The sequence below is a fragment of the Alosa alosa genome, chromosome 11 (genome assembly GCF_017589495.1).
Source record: "Alosa alosa isolate M-15738 ecotype Scorff River chromosome 11, AALO_Geno_1.1, whole genome shotgun sequence".
In the NCBI taxonomy this organism is placed as follows: Eukaryota; Metazoa; Chordata; class Actinopteri; order Clupeiformes; family Clupeidae; genus Alosa; species Alosa alosa.
Window position 1 is genome coordinate 28001575 of NC_063199.1, and position 23493 is coordinate 28025067.

The 23493-nt window shown below is 46.6% G+C and overlaps 1 protein-coding gene across 4 annotated transcripts in view; it reads left to right on the top strand.

The window, feature by feature from the left end:
* brsk2a (BR serine/threonine kinase 2a) overlaps nucleotides 1–23493 on the top strand; it is a 201912-nt gene that overhangs the window by 161045 nt on the left and 17374 nt on the right. For 3 of the 4 annotated variants that reach the window (XM_048257460.1, XM_048257456.1, XM_048257457.1), the window contains exons 6-14: nucleotides 3876–3909; nucleotides 4461–4529; nucleotides 6987–7133; nucleotides 11892–11923; nucleotides 13009–13173; nucleotides 14697–14794; nucleotides 16202–16352; nucleotides 17459–17524; nucleotides 23406–23466. In XM_048257460.1, coding sequence (XP_048113417.1) covers nucleotides 3876–3909; nucleotides 4461–4529; nucleotides 6987–7133; nucleotides 11892–11923; nucleotides 13009–13173; nucleotides 14697–14794; nucleotides 16202–16352; nucleotides 17459–17524; nucleotides 23406–23466 — 823 coding nt within the window. The remainder of the gene's footprint in view (nucleotides 1–3875; nucleotides 3910–4460; nucleotides 4530–6986; nucleotides 7134–11891; nucleotides 11924–13008; nucleotides 13174–14696; nucleotides 14795–16201; nucleotides 16353–17458; nucleotides 17525–23405; nucleotides 23467–23493) is intronic. The other variant, XM_048257459.1, reaches the window with a different exon arrangement.

Genomic DNA, 23493 nt, shown 5'->3' on the forward strand with positions numbered 1-23493 from the left:
CCCCCCCCCTTTCAAACTGGACTAGTTGAGTACACAATAATGTTCTTTCTACTCCGTTCTATTGAATTCAGTTCAGTAAAACTCATTTCTATATGCCCAGGTTTGCCGTCTCTATACTCTGTATGCAGTTCCAAAGGAAGGGTACACACATCCAAAAAAGATTTTGACAGGAGCCAGGTCTGAAGTGTCAGTAATGAAGAAGACCATCAAGGGTTGAAACGCTGCTGAAATAAAGTTGTCTGGGAGCTTTTAAAAACAGTGTGCAGGCCTCTATCCTCCTTTCTATACTCTGTATGTCCAGTAGCTCCTCATGGGTCAGGCCTGTGCCTCCAGTCCCAGTGGTTGGAGTGATGTGGTGTGTGGCCATAAGGCGTGCCCTTAGACACCCACCCCTAAGGTCAGCAGGCATCCTCAGCTGCAGGAGTTGTTTCAGGCAATGATGTAAGCACACTGCAAGGCAGTAGACGCAAACAGAAGCTTTGGAAATGCCCCTTTCTCTTTCTCTCACTCTTTTTCTCTTTCTTAGTTTCTTGCTGTCTATCATTTCTTTCTTTCTTTCTTTCTTTCTTTCTTTCTTTCTTACCTTTTTTCTCTCGTTCTCTCTGTGAGTGTCAGGGGAGATCTGGTTCACGCAGACTGACGTGAGCACATGAGTTCACAGAGAGTGCGTGCTCTGAGGCGCTCTGAGGCGCGCTGTCGCTTCCCCACGCTCCTGTGACTCCTACCTTTCCAAAAAAATGCAGAGACCGTGGCTGCCAATCAACCTTGACCCCGAGCGACCCCAGGCGACCCCCTTTGTGTCGTGTCCGCTCTAGTCCAGCGGTTGTGGTCTTGTCACTGCCCATCAGCTCAAGTTGCCCCAGAGTGACCTTCCCCCTCATGAGCCTGGGCAGTAAGAGAAGATCTCAGAGCGAAAGCTACGTGTCCCATAGATCCCTCCGCTTCAGGCTCAGATAGCTGTGTGACTCAGTGCGTGTGTAGATCAGTATGCATTGCGTTACACTAGACAAGCTGTGTGTGTGTGTGTGTGTGTGTGTGTGTGTGTGTGTGTGTGTGTGTGTGTGTGTGTGTGTGCGTGCATGCATTTAGCCACCCCGGCTGTGCACTGTAAAAATAAAATATAAATATGAATGTGTTTATGAATGGAAATGAATGTAGATTTCTCTGCTTGACTTCCTGTTCGATGAGTGCTATGGCGGTGACTATGCCATCACAGTGACGTCACGCTCAGACAGATGATGGGTGGTGTTTGCTTGCAGGGTGATGAGGTGTGAGTCACGATCCATGCACCGCCATCTAACACACACACACACACATACACAACACACACAAACACACATGCACACTCCTCCGTCCCAGGGACGCAATCATTGCGTTCACACCACACTAATCTCCAATGACCTCACAGGAAATGATGATCCCATTCGATCCTCCGACATGTCAGAGACAGATAGCTTACCCACATCGCAACTCCGCAAACACATCAGGTTTAAGTCCCTGTCCATTGCCTATGCTATGCCAGATAAGTTTATGCATATGTCTTCCATCAGCCAACCCTAGCCAACCCAACATATTTATAGTTTGTGTATTCCAGTTGAGTGCAGTGGGTACTGATGTGATGTATCTACTGGTTGCTGCTAAGGTATGTTGACCCCAGGCTCACCCCGACACACTCTCCCTTCCCTGGTTCCCCGTACATCTACATTTTGGCCAAATGGTGCTCGACGGGCTTTATTGATAGTCGCAGCGTGTCTGCCCAGCCCATTTCCACGCGCACGTGTGACTGCCTTTAATCACATTCAGCTCAGGACTGGCTCACTACAGGTTTGCCTGCCTGACACAAATGCATTCTGTTTGTCGCGGTGGAACTGAAATGGTGGGCTAGCGGCTAGCTAACTCAGAGCTACCATGAGCTCTTCTGTGCTGTTTTTGCACTGTTCACACTCAGTCTTTCACCTCTTAGTGTCCCATGTCCACATACTGTCCTGATCATGTACATTTGAATTGAAAGTGAATTGCGAGGTAATTGACAGGCGTGTGAATGCCAGTTGTCAGTTTAATCATTGCATCACCTTAAAGAGGGAAGGTCAGGCGGCTCCAGTGTACACATTATGGCAAGTTGCAAAGTTTGGACAAGGTTTGCTCTTCCGATTATTCGTGGCGACCTAAAGGAAACCCCCAGGGCTTCGGTCAGATTGGAAATCCCACCTATTGGCTACGAGTGAAGAAATCAGTTCAGTTCCAGCCAGCCTGTTCTGACCCCATTTGTGAGCGATGAAACCAACTGGTGGCTGTGGCCTGACTCTCACGTCAATAACGAGTCATTGACCCGCAGGCCTTACTCGAGTGCCGGTGGATTTCGATCCACCGTTCCTGCGACTGAAAAATAAAAATAAAACACAAACATGAACGTGTGTGTGTGTGTGTGTGTGTGTGTGTGTGTGTGTGGGTACTTTTCCTCTCGCCTGCGTGGTTGATGGGAGCAGTGAAATGAGAGGGGAAATGAGCTCTAGCGAATGGCCCAGGGAGGATTGATGTAGTGACAACAGGCTCCGTGGGTGTTCCCTCATCCAGCCCATTTAGTTTTGGGGAGACAAGAGGGATTTTTATGCAGCTCTGTTTTATTTTTGGGGGGTTTTTGTCATCTAATCCCCCTCCCCCTCACCCCTCCCCTTTGCATCAAAATGAATCTGAAATGACTAAACTAATCTGAAATGACTCCGACAGCCAAGATTTTTCATCATGTTTCATCCTGCATAGAGTTGATGAGGCTCAGCAGAGAGGGTTTTTTTTTTTTTTTGGTATATTGTTTTTCATGATGTGAGTTATCTCCCTGGCCAGGCCAAGCATAGGCAGGTGCACATTTAGCTCTGGGCATCAGCGAGTGTTTGGGCAGCGCAGCGGTGTTTCTGTTGAGAAATCTTGCACTGGCCAGGACTTCTCAGACAGGTGTGTTGTGAGGAGGAGGAGGAGGAGGAGGAGGAGGAGGAGGACGACTCCATGCTGTGGCTTTTTGGAGGGTCCGACACACTGACTTCAAAATGCCTTTCAGCCAAAGGCCTCAGCAAGCCATGCTGTGAGTCTGTGGGAAGTTTTTTCCTCAGAGAGAGAGAGAGAGAGAGAGAGAGAGAGAGAGAGAGAGAGAGAGAGTAGTGAAGCTAAAAACCCAGACAACATATCTTTGTATGAAGAAAACAGAGTTACTCCAGTCTTTGACCCCAAGAGTTTATAAGAGGCCTAGTTATGCAGTGTTACACAAAAGACACAAGAAATCCAACTTTTAACCTTCTTTAGCCAGTGAATGGAAGTGCCAAGTGGAGACACATTTGTATAATGCTCCACGACATCAGCAAGCCAGGAGCCCACAATACCCTACTTCATTAGCATGCTAGTAGGTGTTTGTTTGAACTTTTGATGTTTTCTGTGTGAGTGTGTGTGTGTGTGTTGGAGAACCTTGACAGCATATCAGGCAGCGTCTCAGCGTGTCAGTAGAACTCCTCATGAATGCGGCCGACAGACAGCCTCGGTGCTGCTAATAAGACCCGCTGTTCAGATGGTTCCGAGCGCGGTTTCATTCAAATCCAACAAGCACCACTCACAGGATGGAGGGAGGGAGGGAGGATTGCTGGCAGATAAACAGGGAAAGGCATCATTAGGAATGTCTGTGGAACGACACACCACTGAGTGCTCGTTGACATGAGCTGGATTTCAACTTGCTCAGGATTCCAGCATGTTTCTGGGTACATTAGGCTACTTAGCACTCATAAGCATATTAATGACAGAATGTGCAGTGTTTGCTTTTTCATTATTACCCTGAGAAACTAAACTACACCTCGTAGACCTTGCTGATGTTTCCTGTCCTTTCTTCTGAACAGTTCCCCACACTACGCCTGCCCTGAGGTCATTAGGGTAAGTGAGTTTCCTTTTTACAACTGAGACACATTTTTGACCTACTTTTGGCCTGCAAATATGCTGATATGATGGACAGCTATTGGTCCACCGTTGCTACTGGCATTAGCCAAATGGGCCGCCCATGTGCGATTACCTGCATTAGTGCACCACAGTGGCTCCCATGTTGGCACCAGGTTGGATGTATTTCAACTTGGTGGTTTAGTGACACATCTGCCTGGGTCAGTTATCCCAGAGGAAGTAATAAACCTCCTAATAGAAGAGGTCTTTCTAATTAAACAAAGCCAATAAGCTCTCCTATTAGGAAATTTACTACATTCCGGGAGTTAACTTACCCAAGTTTGTCCCTAATCACTCCAAACCCCCAAATTAGATTCCCTTATTTGATAATGGCATACTTCAACAACAACACACTGCATTTACAGTATATAGCGCTTCTCTTCACTAACCACCACCAATGTGTAGCACCCACTTGGTAAAACATTTCAGATGTTGAAAGACTTTTGTCCTCCTTGTGTTTCTCCTTCTCGCCCCCCATTGACTCCTTACAGGGAGAGAAGTACGATGGCAGGAAAGCAGACGTATGGAGTTGTGGAGTCATCCTCTTTGCACTCCTGGTGGTGAGTCTCTCTCTTATTCTACAGGGAATGGCTTCTCACCAAAATGTACATATATACTGTATATACAGACATTTACCAAAAATGACTTTTATTGAGTGATTTTAGGCATTTTGAAAAAAAAATGAGTGTGCCTACTCTGTTTTTGATTCATTATAAAACATTAAGATAAGTCAGTCTAATGCTTTGTTATGTTTGTGCTTGATTTAATGAAATTTTATGGAATTTGTTTTACGTTTCTGCCCAATGATTTATAAAAGTTTTAAAATAAGTTCTGCTGTGCTTTTGTGATCTGTATGAGAAGAGACGTTTGATATTATTCTGGTACTTAATGCCTTAGCGTCTCCCAGCCCATCTGAAATTCTCCAGCATAGTATCTTTTTTACGTTTGTCCCTTAAGGAGTATGAATAAGTAGCTCGTAAGTTTTTGCTAAAGTGTGATGGCTCGTTATTCCCTGAAAGACTCCTTTGAAGGAGAGGTTCCATCAGACATCAGAGTGCTGTGTTGATTTCTGTCTGTCTCTGTGGACTGAAGACCAAATGTACTGCTCTTGCCGTCTTATATAACACAATTACATATGATATACTGGTCATGAGGGGCTCCCGTCTTGCCCTCTGGTGAAGGTGACGCTGTAGCCTATCATCACTTACCCAAAAGAAGAAAGAAGGTCCTCCTTTATTTCCCTCCTATTAGATTATTAAGGGGCACAATAGCAGTTGTTTCAAGTCATACTCAAAGTCAATTGTCATAGTCCTTGACATTTAACAACTTCTCCAAATGATGAAAGGATTTTAACAGTTAGGAAATGGCCTCAATGTAGTTTTGAAAACCTGACATGACCAGAATAGTGAGTAAGGAGCTGAGGACACTCTTGGCCTGCTACTAATTGGCATGGCTGAGGATTCTGTTTATCCATGATGCTGTGAGGGGCTGTAGTAAGCCTTTCCATATGCACCCCCCCCCCGCTCCGCTCTGTTGTTTTGGGCCCGTGGGTGGACTGCCCGATGACTGTGCCCTTGCCTTTTTGCCCCCTCTCCCGGCACACTTGTTTCATGTGCTGCTGTGGCTCATTCACATCTCCCACACATGAAATATGCATCAGGTGGGGGGGGCTCTGACGGCTCCGAAACCCAGCAGGAGAGGCCAAAAATAAACACCGGTCTGCTGACAGACAGTCTGTTGGCACCAGGCCTTACTACCGTTGACGCTACCTCACCGATGTTGCTGTGCGGCTGCCGTGTGGCTGCCGCGCTGTGCGGCGAGAGAGTCCATGCTCAGTCCTGCAGACCGGCCGGCATGTGATCGGACTGTAGTTCATTATTTCTGCATTTGTCCTCTTTTGCCTTTTCTCCTTCTCTTATGTTATTCGTCTGCCAGACAAAAAAAAACAAGGAACTCTGACTAGGAGTCAGACAAGAAAAGATAAGAAAAAAAAAGAACAGAAAGAAAAGCAAAAAAAAGAACAAAGAAAAGCAACTCTGACTAACAGACATAGATTTAGCCCTTCAGTTTGTTATTTCTTTCGTTCTCCCCTCCCTCTCTCTCTCTCTCTCACACACACTGTTATTTCTTTGAGTTTATTTGACAATCTCTCTCTGTAGTAGTTAGGGTGTATTTAGATCATCTGTTATCGAAGGCCTCCTCGCTCTGGTCTCTAAGACTCCACAGTCATTTATCAGGCAGCAGCATCTGCAGTGTGTCAGGATCGCTGATAACACACTCTGATGTGGCAGCCGAGAGGGTGTAAAACACTGCTAATTATCAGCACATTTCTTTGCCTTCTGTCTTTATTTCCATCTTTTTCGCTGTCTTCCTTTCTTTCTTGAAGAAGCTAACCGTGGCCCACTGGTTAGCACTCTGGACTTGTAACCGGAGGGTTGCCGGTTCGAGCCCCGACCAGTGGGCCGTGGCTGAAGTGCCCTTGAGCAAGGCACCTAACCCCTCACTGCTCCCTGAGCGCCGCCATTGTAGCAGGCAGCTCACTGCGCCGGGATTAGTGTGTGCTTCACCTCACTGTGTGTTCACTGTGTGCTGTTTGTGTTTCACTAATTCACTGATTGGGTTAAATGCAGAGACCAAATTTTCCTCACGGGATCAAAAAATTATATATACTTATATACTTATACTTGTTTTCTTCATTCCATGGAAAACGTATTAGAGTTGAAGGTCTCTGTAAATGAACAGGGCTCCTTTGATCAAGCATGCCAATGGTATGTGTTTCAAAGACGGTAAATCATAAGAGACTTTTTAGTGCTTTCTTTGTCCAAGCTCACTTTTCCCTTTGTGTAAAGACATTCTGATACACTTGAGGGCATGATCACCAAAGCTCATGGAGTAAACAATCCCAAGGTGAAAGTGTGTGTGTGTGTGTGTGTGTGTGTGTATTTGTGTGTGTATGTGTGTGTTTGTGTGTGAAAAATGGACTGTTTTAACTCAAACCTTTGCCCCACCCACTCTAGGGGGCGCTGCCGTTCGACGACGACAACCTGAGAAATTTGTTAGAAAAGGTGAAGCTGGGCGTCTTCCACATGCCTCACTTCATCCCGCCCGACTGCCAGAACCTTCTGCGAGGGATGATCGAGGTGGACGCTACCAAGAGGCTAACGGTCAGTCTCTCCCTCACCTCCCTCTTTAGTTCTTTTTCAGTCAAACACCATGGAAACACTACATCTGTGTCATAGACTGTTCTCCAGCACTCCATTTTTACATCAGTCAAGAGGGGTCAGAAGACCTTTCTTTTCTTTTTCTTTTCGCTTTCCTCTCATCTGTCTGGCATTTGTCTTCCCTGCGTTTCCTGCGGAGCTTGACTCTGCTTTTCTATAATTCCTCCTCTACTCATGACTCAGCCTTGGGCCAAAATATGGGGCCGAGGTGCTGTTTTTTAGTTCCTTCTCTTTTTTTAGTTCCCTCCCTTCCACCCCCTGCATTTCATCATGTTGCCTTTCTCCACTACCTGGTCCAGCAACAACCCCCCCCCATCCCCCACTCCTGGAAACCACAACCTTGAAAAGCAGCAAAGGGGGTAAAATCTGCCCATATTCAGAAGACCAGATAGAAGCAGAGTAACAGCATCAGAGAGATGGAGAGCTATGGAGCCAGAGAGAGAGAGAGAGAGAGAGAGAGAGAGAGAGAGAGAGAGAGAGAGAGAGAGAGACGGCACAGGCGACAAGTGGCCGGTGGTGGGTGTGAAATGTACGTAATGGAAGTGGTCAGGAGAGTTAAAAGAAAAGCGTTGGCGACATGCTACGGCACTGCCCTTTGTTCTTGGGCACTGATTTGTGGGAAGGCATGTAGAGATAGGAAGCTGAGAGAAAGAGAGAGAGAGAGAGAGAGAGAGAGAGAGAGAGAGAGAGAGAGAGAGAGAGAGAGAGAGAGAGAGAGAGAGAGCGAGAGAGTCACTGTCACGTCCAGATTTCGGGTCGTCTGCCTCGCAAGGCTCTGTTGCCCATGTGCCTGGACATCAGGACTATCAATCACCGCGTCGGCTGGGTTGAGCAGGCGAGGAGAGGCAGTGTGGACAAGGAGAAGCAGAGCACAGTAATCTCAGTTTGAAGGAGACGAGAGCTAGGGGACTAATCACAAGAGAGAGAGAAAGAGAGAGAGAGAGAGGGAGAGAGAGAGGGAGAGAGAGAGAGAGAGAGAGAGAGCAGAGAGAGAGGGAGAGACAGAGAGAGAGAGAGAGAGAGAGAGAGAGAGAGAGAGAGAGATTCTCAGTGTTCAGCATTCTCTTTTTCTCTCCCTCCTTCTTTCTGAGCATTATATTCAGGACAAAACAAGTCGTTCCTTAGTCCTTACTTGTTTTTTACAACGTGACTCCAAACTATCCCTCGTGACCTTAGAGTTCATACACACACAAGTCCATTCCCGTCTCCCACGGCGCTACAAATAGTCCAACAGAAACATACAAAACAAAAACAAAACAATTAAACAAACACACAACTGCAGAAACAGAAAAGAAAGGCGAGGAGGGGCAACGATTTCCCTCAGCCAGCGCTACGATTGCATCAGAGTTCACCTCATGTCACAAAACCCCTCGCAATCTCTCCAGGCAAAGGCATGCACTGCGTTGCCATGGCTCCCGGCGACCGCAGGAAGTGCTTCCCATGACCTGCCACCCCCTTCCTCCTCCTCTTCTTCCTCCCCCTCCTGTCTCTCTCCCTTCTCCTCCCCCTCCTTCTCCTCTTCCACTTCCTCTCCTCCTCCTCCTCCTCTTCCTCCTCCTCTTCTTCTTCCCCCTCCTCTCTCCCCCATTCCTCCTTCTCCTCCTCTTCCTCTCCCTCCTCCTCTCTCTCCTCCTTCCCCTCCTCCTCCTCTTCATCCTCCTCCTCCTCCTCCTCCTGCCCCCCTCCTTGTTTTTCTCCTCCTCCTCTTTCTCCTCGCACCATCGGAGCGAGCTGTGGGATTTCATATGACTCAGACACAAATCAGCCGACGCTATTGGAGGCATGAGAGGGCCGAGGTTTCATATGTCTGCTAGGGTAACATCACTGAGCCTTAGTCAGAGTTTCTCTCTTTTCTTCCTCTCTTTCTCTTTTTCTTTCTCTCTCTCTCCCTCTCTCAGTGTTTCCCTCTGTCTCTCTGTCCATCTTTCTCTTGATCTCTCTTTCTGACTTGCTCTCTCTCTCTCTGCCTTGTTCTCCATAATAGTGCACTTCATGATTCACATAATCTGTATAAGGCTAAGTCTAGACAGACCAATTTTCTTGATCTGCAGAAATTTGAGATGAGGGTAGTTTTTGAGCATCCCTATTTTTTTTTTGGGGGGAAATGGCACTTGTCTGGCCGTCTGGTTTGTTGTTTGGATGATCCACTGCTCTCCACAGAGATTATCCTTGCCCTTGACCACTGTCTGTTGCTAGTGTCTCCTGCTGAAAGCTCCTGTGGCTTCTGTGTCAGGGGCCCCCCACTGTAGGTTCTCTCTCCTCCTCAGAGGCATGTAATTGCGCTCTCTTGTTTCTGTTGATTTATTTGGAAATCTGTCTATAGGCTGACAGCCGGACTATCAAAATAGCCAGCAGGACAAAGGAGCAAACCCACACAGCTTTAGTGTGTGTGTGTGTTTTTTTTGTCTGTTTCTGTTCATCTGTGTGCCTTTTTTTCTGTCTGTCTGCGTGTGTGTCTGTTTGTGTGTGTATGGGTATGTGTGTGTGCTTGTGCCCAGATGTGTCAGTGGGGAAGACCCCATCCCTCTGCTGATTTTTCTTTAAAAAGAACAATCCTGTCAAACCTGTAATCACTCTCTCTGTGGGCCTACTAACTCGTGTCCGCCCTGCAGCTTTTTTCATCATTTCACTGGACACCCATATGGCTGATGCACATAGCAGGGTGTGTGTGTGTGTGTGTGTGTGTGTGTGTGTGTGTGTGTGTGTGTGAGAGAGTGAGTGTCAGAGAGAAAGAGTGACAAAGAGAGAGAAAGAGAGGGGGGTGGCCACAGCCGTGAGGCCTCAGCCATATTTGTTTTGAGACCAGCTGGGTTGGTGAAATTGATTGATTGATTTGATCCTGCGTTTTCAAAGAGAATTACCCTCCGAGCCCAAAGTGGATTGCCACGGCAAACTGTGATATTGGTCTCCAGTCGACCCAGCGCCTTAATAAAACTGTCACTTTGTGTCATGTGGACAGGCTGCTGAAAGCCGTTAGAAGACACTCTCCCTCGCCTGACATTGCCGCCAACGCCAACTGCAATGGCGCCGCCATCACGCTCGTCTGGAATGCTAATGTAGGCTCACGGACGTGCCCATCAACCAATCACACGCTTGCGCTCCAGAGAAGATTTAATGAATCACATCTGCATTCTCCCCTAAAGCCATGGAAACACAAAGAGCCGTCAGGTTATATTACCCTAGCAATCACTAGATGTGATCGTGGCTCTGCACTGGTTGAGGTTTATGGTGATTCTTACCCCTTTGTTGTTGATGGTAATGGACCTATGATCGTTCCATGCATAGTGACAAAGCTTTAAGTCTGTGTCTGGGAGGGATTTGTCAGGTTAAGCATATGAAAGAGATCTGTGTAGCTCAGTTTTATCCCTGGCACACAAACAAACACAAACACAAACACATACACACACACATTTGCATCAGAGCTAACATCGATTGAGCCTCTGTGGATAGTCAACTTGGGCCAAGCGAGAAGGCAATTTGAATGCTTTGAAATCAAGAGACAGAGAAGATGGCTCATGAATAATGCCCCAGTTGACCTCTTTATTTGTATTTATGAGATAATGAGATCTCTCTTGTCCCTGCTTCCATCCCCATCCCTGTCCTCCTCCACACACACACACACACACATACACACACACACACACACATACACACACACGCACACACACACACACACACACACACACACACACACACACACACACAGACAGACAGACAGACAGACACACACACACACACACACACACACACACACACACACACACACACACACACACACATACACACATACACACAGGCAGACAGACACACACACACACACACACACACACACACACACACACACACACACACACACACATATACACACATACACACAGACAGACAGACACACACACACACACACACACACACACATACACACAGACAGACAGACACACACACACACACACACACACACACATACACACACACACACATTTACAAAGCCCTGTGCTTCACCCTGCCTCCCCAATGAAGATTGATTGCCGCGGCCTCTGTCCTGATTACACTTGTATTTCCTCCCTTGAGCCTCTAGGGGTCCCAGAGTTTGGGCTCTCCGAATGGTTCCAGACTCCCCCGGTACCTCATTGAGTCCTCCCCCCTAAGTCCCGTCAAGGAACCTCAGAGAACCAACCCACCAAAAGTTCCTCCCCCTCTACTCACTCTTCACGGGCTCATATAGTCTAATTCAGATGGATCGCCGATAAATAGTGTATTTCTGTCTGTCAAATAGTCTGTCAGTCTGGAGTGTTTTGGGGGGGTGTGACACGCTAGTCGTTCTGCGTCTGTGTGCAGTTATGTATTGGGAATTTGACATGTAATATATATGATTAATGTCTTTCTTCACATTCTGATCTATCTTGATTCCATGCTATTGAGTGCCACTGTTCTCAGAATTGCATTAGGGATATGTGTGTGTGTGTGTGTGTGTGTGTGTGTGTGTGTGTGTGTGTGTGTGTGTGTGTGTGTGTGTGTGTGTGTATGCGTGTCGTGTGCTGAACGCCATAGGAAAACTCTTGTCTGTTTTTTCGATTGTGTTGCGTTTGATTGATCCTTTGTATGTATTGCAGGAGAAAGACTGTGTGAAGCAGCATTTCTCTGCTGTGTGTGCCTTCATGTCTGATTGTTTCCCCTTCTCTCTCCTTGTGTTTGTCCTCACAGTTAGATCAGATTCAGAAGCACACGTGGTACATGTGAGTATTCCTCCTGTTTCCAACTCTTTCACGCTCGGCATACAGCAGTCAGCCCATGCATGTGTGTGTGTGTGTGTTTGTGTGTGTGTGTGTGTGTGTGTGTTTTGTGTGTGTATGTGTGGGCTCTATTTGAGTGTGTGTATTGTTTAGGCTGTGTGTGTTGTGTGTATGTTTTCTGCCTGCATGTGAAAGGTTTTCAGTTTCATGACATACTTGCGCATGTGTGTTCTTGTCTCTTGTGTGTGTATGTGTGTGTGTGTTGCATGCTGTGCTGATGAATGGGGGTGGCCTCGGCATGCCAGCAGCAAGGACAGAGACGTGGCTGCTCTGATGAGAGTAGAGCTGTCTGCTCGCGTGGCCATTGTCTGGCCTCCTAGAAAGAGGGGGGGTGGCATTGCACAGGAGCGACATGCTGGCACGCACAGGGGTCACAACACACACACACACATACTGTACACATACACACACACACAGAAATATTTTCTGACATGCACTCACACAAAAAAACATGAACACACACACACATACCCACTCACACACACAGATGATGCCTACATACGGACATGTCACACACACACACACACACACACACACACACACACATGCACAACTACACACAGGTAACAGCCCTCCCCACAGCACCTGTACTGTCCCACACAGCATGCTGTCAACACACACATACACATACACACTTACACATATACACACACAGGTCTTTTCAACAGATGGCAACAGCAAATATTGTAGTGCTGAAAAAAGCCCCCATTCTGTCAGCAAGTTATTGTTATCATTTTTTATCCAGCATCCTTTAGGATTATGTACACTGGCGGAGGAGAGGTGTGTGTGTGTGTGTGTGTGGGGGGGAATGGGGGGTCCCTCTATTTACAGTTCATCTTTCTTTTGTAACACAGTGGTGTAAACATTGGCAATTGGAAGTTTCAATGTTTTATTGGTGCAATTATGTGAGAAAGAACCGTATTTTAATAAAATGTTATGTCCCTTCTCCCTCTCTCCTCCTCTTTCTCTCTCTTCATCCCTCTCTCTCTCTCTCCATGCCTCTGTCTTTCTCTCTCTCTCTTTCCCAGAGGAGGCAAGAATGAGCCCGAGCCAGAGCAGCCGGTGCCCAGGAAGGTGACGATCCAGACGCTGCCCTCTGCCGAGGACATCGACCCGGACGTCCTGGAGAGCATGCACTCGCTAGGCTGCTTCCGGGACAAGAACAAACTGATGAAGGATCTGCTGTCTGAGGAGTGAGTGTCTCGAGAGAGAGAGAGAGAGAGAGAGAGAGAGAGAGAGAGAGAGGAGAGAGAGAGAGAGAGAGAGAGAGGAGAGAGAGAGAGAGAGAGAGAGAGAGTGATGGCGGGAAGGAAAGGTGAAGGAGGTAAAGTCGATGGAGAGGAGAAGAAAGGAATGAGGGCTTAGAAGTGAGGGATGAGTGTCTCCAGAGAGAGAGAGAAATGGGAGGAGGGGAGGGAGGGAAGGAAAGAGAGAGGGAGAGAAGAAGAGGAGGAGATGTAAAAACAGAATGGAGAAGGATGGAAGGAGAGAAAGGCAGGAAAAAATGAAGGCAGTGAAGTGGAGATAGAGGAGATAGAAAGAAGGGAGAAGAGAGGAGAGATTGTAGAGAAGAGATAGAGAGGACAAGAGAGGCAGAGATGGGAAGAAAGGGAAAGAATGGGAGGAATGGAGAAGCAGTGAAAGACAGAAGCCCGAGAGAGAGAAGGAGCGACAATTCGCTATCTGTAAGCTTTTCCTTTTGCCCTCTGTCTCCCTTATGGAAATCTTTGAACCTGTCATAGGACATTTTTGTGAGCATAGATCAATTTGGGCTTGTCTTGTGCCAGTTAAACCACTCGTCCTGGGTTATTTCCCCCGAACACATCCCACGTTACCCCTCACTTGCCACACGGGTCCTCTGTTTCTATATCCAGAGACTCTTTCTCTGCCTCGCTCTCTTCCTCTTTCTCCACATTCTATCGCTCTCTTCCTCTTTCTCCACATTCTATCTCTCTCTTCCTCTTATCTTTTTTTCTCTCCCACTTTGCCTTCTTTCATCTGTGTGCCTGTGTTGTTCCTCACAAACACACACGCACACACCACACACACACACACACACACACCAATCCATCTGTGTGCCTGTGCTCTCGTTCGCTCCTCTGAGACCTACATATAGACTCTGAGGAGAAGAGGCTTTGCCAGAGCACCTTGCTGCATCGGTGCTTTAGTGAAGAGTCCTCCATCCATCATCTAAGAAGTGGCACAATTACCATCAGACACTTTATCTGCAAGGCACGTCTCTACGTGTGATGAACGATTCTGAACGATGATGTCCTAAAACTCGTGGGTGGCTCACACACACACACACACACATACATACACATATTCACACACATTTGGCTCCTCCAGCTACCTAGCTAAGAATGGTTTGGGGACATCTTGTGCTTAAGAGTTACTTCTGTGTCCTCATTTCAAGCTGGAGAAGCTGGATTTATCCGCTGCTGCACTCTCTGTGCTGTGGGGCTGGATGCTGTCCAGATTCAGTCCTTTTCTCATGGAGCGTTTGAGCTGAACGTGACTGAACTGAGAGCCTGGGCTTTTAGTATCTCCACAATCTCGCCTCTATGCTATTTACGTCTCCCGCTCTATCTCAAGAGACCTCTTCATCTTAATGAGTGTGTGTGTGTGTGAGTGTGTGTCTTGTTTATTAATGCCATGCATCACCATGTCTTTCCTCTGCTCCCCTCTTCACTGTGGCATCCACTGTGCTTTGCAGTGACAACCAGGAAAAGATGATCTACTACCTGCTCCTGGACCGCAAGGAGAGGTATCCCAGCCACGAGGACCAGAACCTGCCCCCTCGCAACGAGATTGGTAAGAGCCCAGAACTGGACAGTGCCACACAGTGTGCAGAGGAAGAGTGGAGTTCAGTGGCTATGCTGTTGGCATGTTAGCTTTGTCTTCTTACAAAAGACTCCTTCCCTGTCTATGGCTATGCTATTGCCATGTTAGCTATGTCTTCTTACAAAAGACTTCCCTGTGTTCGAACCGTCCATATATTCACTAGATAGTGCACCATGTAGTGAATGACCATCATATAGTTATCCACTATATAGTGCTGTAGTGAATTAGCCTGACGAGCCAGACCCACATAAAGATGAAAGGTCTGGGAACTTACCATAGGCACTGCTCAATCCGAGGGGCGGGATAAATGGTTGTCTTTCAAATTTCCTCTGCACGCAATAGGATAGCGCTACAACTCATGAGTCCTATGCATTTTCCCACCAGCGGAGCTACTTGGCTAGTTGATCAGACTTTTGCCAAATTAAAAAAAGCTTAACTCGAGTCGCGATTCAAAGACCGCTGTTCGCCAGCAGCAGCATCCATCTTCTTTGTTTTCAAGTAGCAGGAAATTCACGCGAAACCGTCGCTGACTCTATACACGATGTAATTGGCCTGATAGAAGTTTCATTTTTCCAGCTCGCAAGCCAACGGAGAGTTGCTAGACTACTCTGGCTGCAAATTACATTTGCTGCCGCTAGGGTGCGTCTAGATTGTGAATGTGAATGGATGGTACAAACGCAAGTCTTGTGTACTGATCTGCTGTACAGCTGACTGCTACCCTCTCAGTAGTGAAAAAATGCTCCCTGTTTTTTTACTGACCACATGCAATCAACATCACATTGTGGTCATACATAAGATATGATATGCTGTGCTTGAAATGTGGCCATTGGTCCATGGCTGCTCACTGCACATAGTACTAAATACAGCACAGTGATTGCTTTACCCGCCAATTGAGCCCAGAAATGCATCAATGACAGACATTGATCTCGATCAGATACCCAAATGCCAGAGGCAAGCAATCGGTCACTATGACATGCTCCAGTGAAGCAGGGGAATGTCTCTGATCAGATGCACACACCATTGCTCTACACTGACCAGCATCTCGTCCCATTGTGATCAACACTGTAGAGAGTATGTCAATAGTAAGGCGTATATGGCCTCTTATTGGCATCTGTGATGCTGAGCTGTTATGGCAAAGGGCACAGGCTGATTTCCAAGTTGTCTTGAGGAGTATGGTCTGGTTATTCACTTGCTCTCTCCCATCCCTCCATCTTCATCTCTCTGTCTCTCTCTCTCATCCCTCCATCTCTCTCCCTCTATCTCTTTCTGTCTCTCATCCCTCCATCTCTCTCTCTCTCTCTCTTTCTCTCTCTCTCATCCCTCCATCTCTCTCTCTCTCTCTCTCTCTCTCTCTCTCTCTCTCTCTCTCTCCTGCAGATCCCCCTAGGAAGCGTGTGGACTCCCCGATGCTCAACCGACATGGCAAGCGGAGGCCGGAGCGCAAGTCCATGGAGGTGCTGAGCGTGACAGACGGAGGCTCACCGGTGCCCGCCCGCCGGGCCATCGACATGACGCAACACGGACAGAGGTGTGGCCCAAATGACCTTTGACCTTCCACTCAACCCCACCCCGTTCTGACTGCACCCACCCACCCACACACACACACACATTTTCATCCACAGCATTGTCTCGTTTCAACCCACACACGCTGTGTCATTCTGTGTGTATATAAATATGATGCCTTTCGGGAGGTGCATTAGCTTGTTGCCACCCGGTCCATCATATTTCCCCCATTCCACACTTACTGCATTCATCCTCACCGCTCCACATCGCCTGCAGGCTGGAAGCGATCAGTTCAGCCATATAGGCCTCGTCTATTTTCAGCAGCCGTGATTCATGTATTATTCTTCAGAGAAGCACTTTGTGTGGCAGTTTTCTCTCTCTCATTCCCTCTCCCTCTCTGTCTTTCTCTCTCTCTCACTCTCTCCCTCTCTTTCTCTCCCTGTCGCTCCATTTCTCTCTATTTCTGTCACCATTTTTCGCTTTTCATTCTGTCAATCTCTCTCTCTCATTAGACATCTTAGTGCCACGGTAAGACTGAGAGGTCTGCTTCCTCACAGCTGGGAGTGAGGGAGGAGTGCCCTCCCATCTAAACAGGAAGCTATTATGCATCATCCCGAAGCGCCGAAACGTCTCTCTGTTCATTAAAAGTGATTTACGCCAAAAAAAAACAGTTCACTCCACTTTTAACCTCCCTCACTCTTTAATGTGGAGTGTCAGCGACTGTGTGTGTCTCTGATGAAGACAACTCCTGTCTGAATGTGGAAGTTGCGTTAAAACTCAAACTAAACTTCCCTCAGACTACAGTATTGGTGCTGTTTAATATCCCATTGGGGAAGAGTGTAGTTTGACTGAGTGCTACACCTGCTGTCTTAAAATGTCTCTGTTTTCAAGCTAGACTAGCTCCAGAGCTCTCAGTGAGGTTAGGCAATATGGTCATATGGATAAAGAGAAACAGAGTGAGTGAGAGTGAGACAATGGAAGTCGATAGAGATAGATTTTTTTCTTTTTTTTCTCGCTAAGCAGGTATAGGTATGTACTGTACCACGCTAGACCACACACACACACACACGCACATACACGTGCGAGAGCAACTGACTCACTGTGTGTTCACTTTGTCTCCCCCCGTTGTAGTAAGAGTGTGTTCAGTAAAAGCTTGGATATCTCTGACGCCCATCCCAAATGCAGCAAAGAAGAAAGGTACTCTTGTCCTCCCTCTCTCCTCTCTTCTGGCCTGCCGGGCCTCTTTTTCTGTCTCGCTCTAGTGCCCAACGAGATGCAGTGTTGCTTTTCAATCCCAAATCTCCTCCATGTTAAGTCATTAAACGCTGGAAAACATGACAGCCAATTCAAACTGTGATATGAGACTACTGTTCCCGTCCATTTTCCTCGCAGTAGAAAAAAAAAAGGTGTGAGTCTTCGTTTTTTAGAAGTCTGTTCTACAGCGCAATGAAGACAACTGAGCACTTCATTAAAATGTATGATGCATTTGTGCTGACTATTGAACCATTGCCTAGATTTATTCATCTTCAACTCAGTAGCTACTTTCGTTTCTCTCTCACTCCCTCTACCTCTCTTACACACTCTCTTTCTCTCTCCCTCTCTCTACCTATGTTACATTATCAATTAAATTAAATTCAATTCAATTCAAGGTAGCTTTATTGGCATGACAAATATTTCTTTGCATTGCCAAAGCAGGACATCAAACAATACAATAATACAATACAGAACATACGATAGATAAGACATTATTACATTACATGTAATATTATTACATGTCGTATTATTACATTACATGTAATTACTGTTACATTATCTCTCTCTCTTACTCTCTCCATTTCTCTCTCTCTCTGTCTCTCTCTCTCTCCTGTTTCTTATCTTGTTTTTTTCTCTCTCACTGACCGTCCTCCTTTCCTCTCTGTAACATATTGTCTAGTCCTCCCCGTAACTGTTAGTCGCCAACGTTCCATTCACCAGCTCATTTCAAACTCCCAATCTCATCAACAGCCTCATTTTTCACCACCACGTCAGATGACAGCCAAATCTCTTGCCCTTGAGTCTGGAATTGAACTCTGCTCCCAAATTTATTTTTATTTATTTTTTTCATAGCGGGCCGTTTTATTGAATGTCAAAACTTGTAATTGAGTTAACAGGGGGTGGCAATGGCCCAGAAAGAAGGCTTAGCTCTTTCCAATTAGCGAGCGATTTATGAAATAATCCTCAGTGCGTCGAGGACGAAACAGCCAAGCCCCGACTCAGATTAAAATCATTAGTATCAATTTAGGCATTCCACGTCAAGGCATGCGTGTCAACAAACAAGCAACTAATATTTATTAGGCATACTGGACTTGATCGCGTGATCATTATTAGCTCAGCAGGGGGCGCTGGCTAGTCTAATTCCATATGGCCAGACATACTTACAGTTCCAGCATCTCAGCTGTGTATCTCTGCTCATCCAGTTAACCAAGCTCATGCTGTCTGGAGTCACTCTTACTAGTTCATGTCATGGTTCACACGGCTCCCTAAACGCATCCGGCTGGATGCCACTGGAATGCTGAAAAGCAGCCCTGCATCTCTCTGGTGAAGTCACTCTGGCCTCTGCTGTAGTCTTTGCTGCTTTTTGCCAGTATGATGCTCCCCACTCCTGGTCATGACCTTGCCTTCATCTCCATACCCTGTTTGCCTAGCCTCTACACTGCCTGCACAATATCAGAAAGTAGTTTTTCTTTTGTTGCTGGGGGCTTCCTAGATTTGGATTGTGTGTGTGTGTGGGTGTGGGTGTGGGTGTGGGTGTGGGTGTGTGTGTGTGTGTGTGTGTGTGCGTGAGCATTTTCTTTTTTTGCGTCTGACATCTCAGACCCTCTTTATGCCTATGACCCTCCTTTATTCCTGTCTATCTGTCTGTGTTTGTGTTCACATTTTAGTGTATACATCTGTGTGTGTACAAATCTGTGCATTTTGATCTCTGTGTGAGAGAATGGGAATGTGTGCTGTTGTGTGTGCTTTCTTGTTTTTCTGCCTAAAACAGTAAACTTTCCCAAAACTTGTGCCACAGAGGGAGAACTTAAGATCAGTGTGTGTCAAAAAAAAAGTGAAACATGTTTTGACAAGTTAGATCTGATCTGAAGATCTGAAAAAAAAATGAATGGAAGAGGACAGTTTTTTGTGCAGGAGAAGGGAAAGCTATAAAGACGTCCATGGAGCAGAAGGATTGGTCAGTGGTGTGTCTTGCGTTCCTCTGATACACTCGTCAAGTCAGACCTGTCCTTGCCAGAGAAATAATTGAAGGCATTCTGCAGAGAAACAATTGTTTACCTCTCCCCTCCATTCTGTGCAAGCATGCATTGTGTTCCTAATTCTCAGATACATTATGGGACATTCAGAAACCATAAAAATGTATGCGCAGAGAAAAGGTTAATGAAATGGCGAAGGCCAAATTGAAAAGACCCAAAGGGCTTTTTCATTTTTTCGGCAAATACATATTTTTGGGGTGTGGAAAATATCAATAGATTTTATTATTTTCCCTGGCCCCATTATTGTTATTCTCTTAGGACATATTGAGGACACAACGTGTCCAACTAAAAGCTTAATCCATCACATTAAATACGTATCGGTGAGGCTTATTTCTCAAATCAACGCAAATGGCAGCTTGACATTTATCTTTTTTCTATTAGCACGGCGCAAGCTAGCTGTGGATTGGATGAGGGAGGCCAGTTGAGACAGACGCCTCTCTGGTGAACTCAGCATAGCTGTGCAGCTTGTGAGGCTGGGTGTTCGTTTTGGTTGCCCAGTCAGAATCCCCATCCCCCAAACACACATCTCAACCCAGCCCTGGACCAATTCCTCAATCCCCTTTTTTGTTTCCTGTGATTTCTCTTTTTTGTTTAATTTTTTCCATATTATCCCTCTCCAAACACACACACACACACACACACACACACACACACACACACACACACACACACACACACACACACACACAGCATCCTACAAAGCCCTCCCACAGCCTCTCTGGAGCTTCTCCACACTCTGTAGCTTGTCTGACAGACACAGGGGGTCAGTACCCACCACACCCAATGGATTGGGCACAAGTATGCATCTTCTTGTGTGTGTGTGTGTGTGTGTGTGTGTGTGTGCTACATGCCACACACACACACACACACACAGACACACACACACACACACACGCACGCACACACACTAGACACTCTGTTCTTCCATCGGAGGGTTTTTATAGAGCTCATCTGCACCCAAGCGCAGCGGAGAGAAAGATGGAGAGATACAAATAGAGTGAGATAGAGGAAGAGATGAAGAGGGTTTATTCCAGGTTGAGTTAATAAAAGTCCAGCCGGAAGCCCTATGCTGATATGGGACAGCTGCATGGGTATGCAGCAGGCATATGGGAGGGGGTTGGTGGATGTATGATGATATCGCAACAATAGCCTCAGGCTGCTCATATCATCGTGGTGCATGTGGCGTTCAGGCTCATGCAAAAAACATGGAATCAATTGATGACACACGCTGCCCTCTCCTTCTCTGAAGCCATATTGCTCTATGTGCTGCCGCAGACGACATAAACATTTTTAGCTCCCAGCTTGCTGCACCACCCCCACCCCCACCCCACCCTCCTCCCCCCATCAGCAGCACTTGCTCCACGGATCTGCTTAAAAATCAGCCAAGCTGGCAAGTGTCTTCTGACCGCCCACACGCATCCACACATAGATCCAGGCGCTCGAGGCGTGGGTGGTGCTATTCACTAATGGCTGTTTGCTCGCCAACTCCTCCACTCAGTCTCCAAGCCTGCTCGCGTTCGCCTCGCTCCGACTCTGACATTGTTCGTTCAGAACGACCCTTTGTTCTGCTCTCCACTCTCTCACTCCTTCTCATTTTTTCCCTTTATACCTCCCCTTCTGTCGGTTCATCATATTTCCTCACCACGTTGTCTCGGTTCTCACCCGAAGTCTCCTCTTTTCTGTTCCTTTAGTTGTTTTCACACCTCTGCTGTCTGATCTTCGGCTTCTTTTTTTTTTTTTTTCCAGCCATTTGTTCTACCTTCTCCGATCCTGGTCTCTCTATCCTAGCCCCTCTCTCGCTCTCTCTCTCTCTATTTCTCTCTCTTTATTTCCCTCTCTCTCTCTCTGTTTCTCTTTACCCCTAACACTACATTACCACTGCTAAAGGTCTCTCTTCTCTGCGTCTGTTGGTTTTACACCTCTGCTCTTGCTGTCTTTTGTCCTTCCTATCCTTCCTCCTCTTCAAGCCCCCCTCTCTCTAATGCCATCCCCTGCCCTGGCTGAAAGTCTGTTGGTTTTACACCTCTGCTCTTGCTGTCTTTTGTCCTTCCTATCCTTCCTCCTCTTCAAGCCCCCCCCCCCTCCCCTGTCCTGGCTGAAAGTCTGTTTGTCTGAAGTCTGGAGCTTTCGTTCTCACCGGAACTAGGCTGGCTCAATCCCCCCTCAGCTCCCTCTGATGAGCCTGATCGGTCACACAGCAGCAACACCAACCCCCACCATCACCAAACGGGCCAGTGGTAGCGTAGTAGCAGTAGCCTGAAAAGTTGTGGGTTCAATTCCCGGCTTCCACTGTTGTGCCCTTGAGCAAGGCACGTAACCCCAAGTTGCTCTGTAGAGAATGGTCCTTGTAAAATAATTGAAATATGGATAAAAGCGTCTGCTAAATGAATAAATGTAAATGTACAGTAAACACCGGTCAGTGGATCTTCTGGCTAATCGATTTCCGTTTCGAAAATGGGATTATTAAAAAAAGGATTATTTGATTTCCGTTTCCGTTCTGAGGTGGCAAAAGCAGTATGCGAGGTAGCCTATGGGATGCAAGGGCTACTGCAGTCACGTAGCCTATAGGCCTACCTATGCAATCACTCATTTTACTTTGATGTATTTATTAGGTTGGTCCGACATACAGCACCTCTGCTAAAGTTGACTAAAAAGAGGAATATAAAATCATCTTTTGATCTATGATGCGAGCTTCTAAGTACTCGGATTAGCCTAAGACTAACATTAGGCTTCATTGAATAATGATCGTCGAAATTTAAGACTAATTTCGGTATTTGTATTTTGATGTTTTAAAACCGATTAGGAAAACGGAAAATGACTTGATTCTCGTTTTTCGATTTTGTATTTTAAAACGGAAATCTAATAATCCTTTGTTTTTGCTTTGTTAATTTTAATTTTTTCGAAACGGAAATCGATTGGCCAGAAGATCCACTGACCAAACACCATCCCAATCACCATGTTTCCTCATAACTCACTGGTCATACAGTAACCACCATCACAAATGACCACCATCACCTTTTCCCATATCCAACTTGACATACAGCAACCATCACAAGTAACCACCATCACCTTTTCCCATATCCGACTGGTCAGGCAATAACACCCAACTGTCCCCTCCCCCAAACCACCGTCCCCACCAACCACCCCCAACACTTTCCCTCATCTCCCCACAGGTCCCAAAGCTCAGACGGGAGACCAGAGGGATGGCTGGCTTGATTGGGGCGTGGGGGCTGGAGGAAAAAAGGATGCCTGTCAAAACCTAACAGCTGTGGCTGTCTGTCGACATGAGAGGGGAGAAATGCAACTTGATGAGGACAGGCTGTTGAGTGATTAGCCTGTGTGTTGTTGTTCGAGGTTATGGACTTGTTTGGATGCTTAAGCAGCTGTTGTTTGAGAGAAAACAACAGCTCTCAATTGGGTTTTTGTTTTTGTGGGCTTTCTCTTAGGAGTGCATCAACTGGAATGTCTGCTTTGCTATCCATAATTGATGCAATAGGCTCTTTGGGGTTTGCTAGTCTGCTTTTTATTTGCCAATAGTTCTAGTTAGTTAGAGCATTAACCTTTGCACAAAACCTGACATGGGAGCTATGCTAGTCAATTCCCAACACCCAAAATGCCTTATATGTGTACAGATGCTTTCGCCCTTCCCCTCTTTCTTTCTTTCTGTTTCTTCCCTCTTTTTTTCTCTCTCCATTTCTTCATCTGTATCTCCCCCTTTTTTACAACAGCTCTCTAACTCTGAGAATTCTCTCCTGTGTCCTTCCCGCTGTGCTTCTCTGTACTGGCAGGTCGCGGTCCATCAGTGGAGCATCCTCTGGACTGTCCACCAGCCCCCTCAGTAGTCCCCGGGTAAGTGCCTCTTCCTCTTCATCTCCA